Source organism: Hakea prostrata, chromosome 3 (genome assembly GCF_041222555.1).
Source record: "Hakea prostrata isolate BN-2017 chromosome 3, UWA_Hpros_2, whole genome shotgun sequence".
Classification (NCBI taxonomy): domain Eukaryota; kingdom Viridiplantae; phylum Streptophyta; class Magnoliopsida; order Proteales; family Proteaceae; genus Hakea; species Hakea prostrata.
Window position 1 is genome coordinate 42,786,944 of NC_142602.1, and position 6,314 is coordinate 42,793,257.

The following is a 6,314-nucleotide window of genomic DNA, read 5'->3' on the forward strand; positions in this document are numbered from 1 at the left end:
ACCTTCTTTTTAGAGAAAGAGAGTTCAAGAGAATCGATGCCATTTGAGGATGATGAGAATTCCAAGCATTCAAGCCTCTCCAACACATCTCTCGCCTTCCTCTGACAGGCTTCGAGGGATTGTTTAATTTTCTCAAAGTGAGTAGTAGTCCTGTCAGATTTTGTTCCTTCTTTTGCTGGAAAACTATGAATTTGTATTTCTCATTCCAAACGATAGAACAACGGATTATAAATTATCTCTTTATTAAATATGATTTAGTGAATTAGGATTTCATTCCATTAAATGCAACATCGTAAAGTAATATAAAAATTAGAGGCAAGTGGTTAAGGGTATGATGCGTCCAAAATCTGCTCAGCCCTTAGATCTCCTCCTGATGACCTGCAAAAACGAAAGCGTCAGATGTGGCCCGATCGCGGGGGTCGGGAGTCCACCTCCGAAGGCTAAGTCAATTGATGAACTTAATCACAAACGGCTCTGCTAGAAGCACAAAGCTAAGGAATAAAGAACTGGGAAAGGTGATCTAGGTCGTCAGCCTCTGATAGTTTACGTCTATCAGTATGTATCTGAATCTGAGTCTGAGTCTCAGATTGTGTCTTCCTCACCTCGTATGGCAGTGAGGTTTATATAGAGTGTACCTCCGAATCTCCTTCGTTGGATGCACTTGAGCCTTCTTCGGGTAGTCGTTGGATCTTAACAGTTAGATCCGTTGAGCGATAGACTTCTACTAGTTTGGACTAGTAGAGGACTCCTGAGATAACCTTTAGGTTATGCGATGATTATCCCTTCGATAATGATTAGCCGCAGCCGTCAATTTGAGTCTGCCATCATTAGGGTAATTAACCTAATTCATCAGTTGAATTAGGGCGTGCTTGTAGCTGAATAAGTTTTCTTCCTTAGCAAGCCATCTTCTGGATTCGGTTTGCTCGGGAGCGAGTCGGTTCCCTCTGTCTCGACCGGGGTCGAGGGTCGAACTAGGTATGAACCCGGTCCGATCATAATTTCTCCATATCAGGGTAATACTTTAAAATTACAAGACATTAAGAGCAATTTAGAAATTATGAACTATCTAACAATGAGTTAACCATATTTGCTAATTCTTACCAAAAAAAAAAAACCATATTTGCTAATTGAGTGTACCATTATGTCATTTTAAGAGAGACTTAGGGATGTTTCTTTTGATATATTTTTGAGTCTCTGATTGTTATTATTTAATTTGGGAATTGGGATCAAGGAACTTTTTTTCGGCAAATTTCAGCAAAATATCACCGAAATTCGCCCCCTGGTGAAACGATACCAGGGGGCGAAACGATATATGTATAATATCGCTTAGATATCACTCAGTATTGGCGAAAACTCGGCCAAAATGGACAGTAGAAGACCAAAGAAGAAGAAGATGCGAAATATCCCTCATCGTTCACTTGTTCTCTCTCTCAGCACTGGAATCACTGAAACCATTGTTGAAATAGAAATCTCTGCCGAAACCACTGCCAGGTTCTCCTCTTTTTATTTCTTTTAAAATCTCAGTGAAGTGTGAACTGGCTAACTACCGCACAGAGGAACCAGGTAAACCACACACAGAGGAAGTGAGGTTTTACCACTGTGCAGAGGTTTTACCACCGCCTGAGATGAAATCCGATTATCCCAAGCGCATACAAAGTGAAGAACCACCGCCTGGAGTGATGAAATCCTATTATCCCAAACGCATATGAAATATCTCTGACGCACGTCTGCACCACATTGAAAAGAAATTGAAAAATGAAAAGTCCTATGCGCGAGATGGGATTATACTTTATAGGAATGGGTTGGGAAATATCTGACATATCAGTTTTTAAAAGAGAAAATATATTGCGTGAGATGGGAATGGGGTTGGGAACTTGGGAATTGGGAATTGGGAATTGGGATTTTGAAGTTTAAAAGGAAAACTGAGATTGCGTGTCATAGAAGTAACATGTATTTTAATTTGTAAATATGGGTTTGGGAATCGAGATTGAAGAATTAAATTAAAAACAGGACGCACGAAATCGGCGATATTATCAGTGGTTCGCTGGGTAGCAAACCGGCGATACCCAGCAAAATCTCGTTCCTTTGATTGCGATGTCCCTAAAAAATTTCGTTAGAAAAGAAGAAAACTTTACCACGTAAGTAACATATTCTAAATTTCTAATCTACCTAAGAGGACTTTGCCACCTAACCTTTTTTTTCTTCCCTTTCAAGTTGAGGAAAATGACAATCTGATTAAGCGTCGTCAACAACTGAAGTGGTGGCTGAAGCTCTGTGTGTGTACGTATTTCTGCATCCCCTTCTGCTCATTATTCATTTTAAGTTTTTTAGTTGAGAATTCGTGCAACAGCAAACGTGATTCTACTCGAAGACATTGAAATCAAAGACCTACATTTCTACTCTCCATTTCCAATTCCAACAACTCCTAGAATTGACCTAGAATTTGAATACGAACCAAACATACCGAATCAATCTCCTAAGATTTTGTTTGGGAATTCATCGTCATTGACTAGTTGAAAGGTGTGATCGCATCTCTAGTTTCCCTCCACCTTCAACTCTTGTGAGCTATGTCCATTAAAAGTTCGAAAATGCTAGCTGGAAGAGCCTCAGGGGTTTATGAATATTGATACTCTGATATAATAAAGGGAGAGCCAGAGAGAATACAGAACAAGAATGTGTAGCGCAAAAAAAAGGAGGAAGAACTGACAAGAATTTCTACAACAGTACGACAGCTCAAAACATGTTACAGATGCTTAAAAGGCCTGGAGCATCTTTATTCCAAAAAAGATTCCAATGATTAGCGGGTTCAACTGAAAGTGACCCCTGTTAGCTGATGAGGTAGTAGTGGTAGTTGATGGTGTTGTAAAAGCAGTTCCAGAAGGTGCCAACCCAGGAGATTCAGAAGAGGGAAGGAGGGGTGACAGCCCATTAAGATCAGATCCATCTGGTGCCAATGATGGGGGACTGAATGGAGCCAAAGTTGAAGAAGTTGTTGAGGGAACATCTACCGAGGGAGAATCTGCTACAGCAGGTGAAGGAGGGGTTGCAATATTTGGCAAGGTGGATGGTGCAGTTGCTGAAGTGGGTGATGGAGCAGTAGCAGCAGAAGTAGCTAATGTGTTAACTTGAAGCTTCATTCCCTGAGTACAATGTCCTGGAACTCCACACATGAAGTATCTCTTTCCTGGAGCAGTTAATGTGATCACAGTATTTCCATCACTGTAAGTTTGAAGTGCGTTCGTTGCCTGGCAGGAGTCATAGTCTGACTTGGTAACCTCAAGCAAATTGTGAGGAGACGAGTATGCAAAAACTGCAAGAATGCAAGCCTGGATCAATGTTCTCATAACTTGGAAGTTCAATTTTAATCAAATTATGGGATGATTTAGACATTGGATAGCTGTACAGTCTGTATCTAATAGACAAAAACCTTTTTCTGAACATCTTCCATTATTGATATGATGAGTAAATGAGAAAACGAAACAAACCAGGAGATTCAAGTTAGCTTACGCAGATTGTCTCCAACATGGAATGGTTGGGCAGCTGACCATGCCTGTATGTTGGAGCTTAGATCCCAGCCACTGGTACCTCCCACTGTGTAATTCGTTCCCATGGCAAACTCAATCAGCACCTGTATGACAGCAAGGCTTAGAAGTGCTCTAACCATGGCCATTGTTGATGGAATGATGAAAGCAAGTGAGAGGTGTCCAAGCACACAGAAACAGTTCTATGGGTTTAGTTCACATCCTTGGTGGGAGATCATTCATACATATATTTATATAGCAATGGAAAAGAAAACTTTCCAAGGTACAGATGAGATTAGCTTAGGATTCCAAATTTAAAAATGTGTTTGGGTTTTGTGCATTTGTTCAAGTTATTTGAGTAGTTGAAGTGGCAAATACAGATTTTTTTGCTCCAGCCACTTCTAGCTTCATCCAGTGCTCATGGAGTTCCTGCCCAACCAGATGATTAAACGTTTCTTTTGTGTTTTGTTTTTTAGTAGATTGTCAGATATAAATCATAACCCTAGCCAGGCTAGTTATCTGATCAAGGTTCTGTTTTAGAACCTCTAATTGAAAATGAACTACTGTTTGAGCTGGATGACCAGCTGGTCGATCCAACCGGATTACCCAGACAAAGTGAGCCAAACCATCTCAAGAAAAGCATTATGCCCATCAATTTTAGACAACCTGGCCCGGAGAAAGCATGCTAAAAGGAGTTCTGCAGTGATGGATTAAATAAAATTCAAATTTCAATTCATTTTCCATCTGTATGTTTTGGTTGTCGGTTCCAACTAACAATTACGAAACCTGTTCAAATGGGTTCAGTGTTGGTCACCTAATCCTAACGTTTCTCTGATGGAATTCAATAAAGTGGATTCCCCATCTTTTGAGCTTCTGTATGTCTTGAGTTGAGTTTTGAATTTGTTATTGTTTCACAGTGCTTGAACTTACCAACCACTCTCATAAACAAATTTGAAATTGCATGATATTTTAAGTATTCTAGATGTTTTCTGTGTTGATCCTGAATTCTGACTATGGTTATATGTATCAATGTCGGTACTTGGCTGTTTCAGTCAGTGCCTATACAGATACAAATGAGGATATGTTTGTATCAACTTGTAACAACCCGCAATACCGAAACTGTTATGTTGTGACCAGAATTCTTAGAATTTGAAAATGGACATGTATTGACATATCTGATGAGCAACCCAAATGATCAAATTTGTGACATCTATGATGGAAGTTCATGAGCTTAGAACCATCACTAATCCTTATATATGGTGGAGATGCAGGGCGTAGCCGTTGTAGTACAATATGACTCCACTCGATGGGGGTCATCCGGTTTAGCCAATTAGAATCTAAAAATATGACGATTGTTATGGTTTTTGTAAAGCCCTTCTGACAATTGGTTGAAAAGTCTCCAATGTAATTTTCATTCTATATAATGAAAGTTTTTGCTCTTTATCTGTGAACGTAGCATACTGCATTAGTGCGTAAATCATGTTAAATTTTCTCTGTTACTTTAATTTGTTTTATGTTTCCATGTGACTCTTTGATGTTCCTTTTAGCAAAAACATATTGACTAATAATACCAATACAGATGTAGAACCGTAGTCCAAGCTAATGGTTCCAACACCACGAACCACAATTCTCATATAACCAATGATTACTAATATCAACCTCGCTTTGGAGCTCGAAACCTCGAAGGTTGCTTCGTGAGAAAATCACTGAAAGCTAATCATTAACATTTATCTCACCTACATGAAAGGAACAGGAACAGTTAGGTCCTAGTTGTTGCTGGTTGGTTAAAAGTTCTCTCATCTTCTCTATCTACTACAATCTTCTCAGAACTCTTTTTGTCAAAACCAAAAGAGGAAGAAAAGGAGAAGAGTATAATCCTCCGGCCCACAATTCACCTTCAATTTGTCTAGTTTAGAGTTCTCTCTGTTGTGTATTGGTAGTCTTCTCACTGCGTGCTAAACTGCCAATTGGATTTTTATTAGCGCAGCTGCTGCTGCCAGCAGCCAACGGCTGTGATCGAGCCACGTCAGCAAGTATAAATCTAATGGCTGTAAATGAAAATGTGGGATGTAAATGTAAATATAAATTTTTTATTTTACAAAATCTCAACTAATTCCTTGAAATTTACAAAACCAACTCCCTGCAGCCAACGGCTGTGATCGAGCCACGTCAGCAAGTATAAATCTAATGGCTGTAAATGAAAATGTGGGATGTAAATGTAAATGTAAATATAAATTTTTTATTTTACAAAATCTCAACTAATTCCTTGAAATTTACAAAACCAACTCCCTGTATTAACTCTGACTGAGATGCATTCAATTTAGGGCTTTTCGATCCAGATCCCAATCGATTTAGGGCTTTTTGATCCAGATCTCACTGATGTACCTCTTCACACGGTGGCGATAGAAAAGCAGTGGCATCAGACGGAGATTCTCACCACTTTCGGTCCGCCGGGAGGAGGGTGTTTCTTTGGCCGGTTAAGCTATTCTCTTCATCTTCTTTTTTGGGTCTTACTATATCTTTCTTCCATCTTTTTTTGTTTCAATGCAAGAAGAACCTTTGTAGGAAATGAATCAAAGTGTATTATAATTTCCTATCAAATTCACTGAATACCCGTGTAACTAAGAAAGTAGTTTAAGATGGAGATGAAGATAAAGAAACTTCAATGAATTTTAATGGATAAGAAATCCCCAAACATTGAAACTCCTGACTTGCAGGGAATGGAAAGCGAATAAATTTGACGGATTTCAGGCGAAGTGGAGCAGCTGTTTTTTGCAAATAGAGCAGGAAGAA

The 6,314-nt window shown here is 39.2% G+C and overlaps 1 protein-coding gene across 1 annotated transcript; it reads right to left on the reverse strand.

Moving 5' to 3' along the window:
• Positions 1-2,624: 2,624 nt before the first annotated feature.
• On the reverse strand, positions 2,625-3,760 carry LOC149022314 (uclacyanin 1-like). The gene is made up of 2 exons (XM_089147263.1): positions 3,508-3,760; positions 2,625-3,310 (listed from the first exon to the last, which is right to left on the reverse strand). The coding sequence occupies exons 1-2, from the start codon at positions 3,668-3,670 to the stop codon at positions 2,754-2,756; spliced, it is 720 nt and encodes a 239-aa protein (XP_089003389.1). The 5' UTR covers positions 3,671-3,760; the 3' UTR covers positions 2,625-2,753.
• Positions 3,761-6,314: the final 2,554 nt, after the last annotated feature.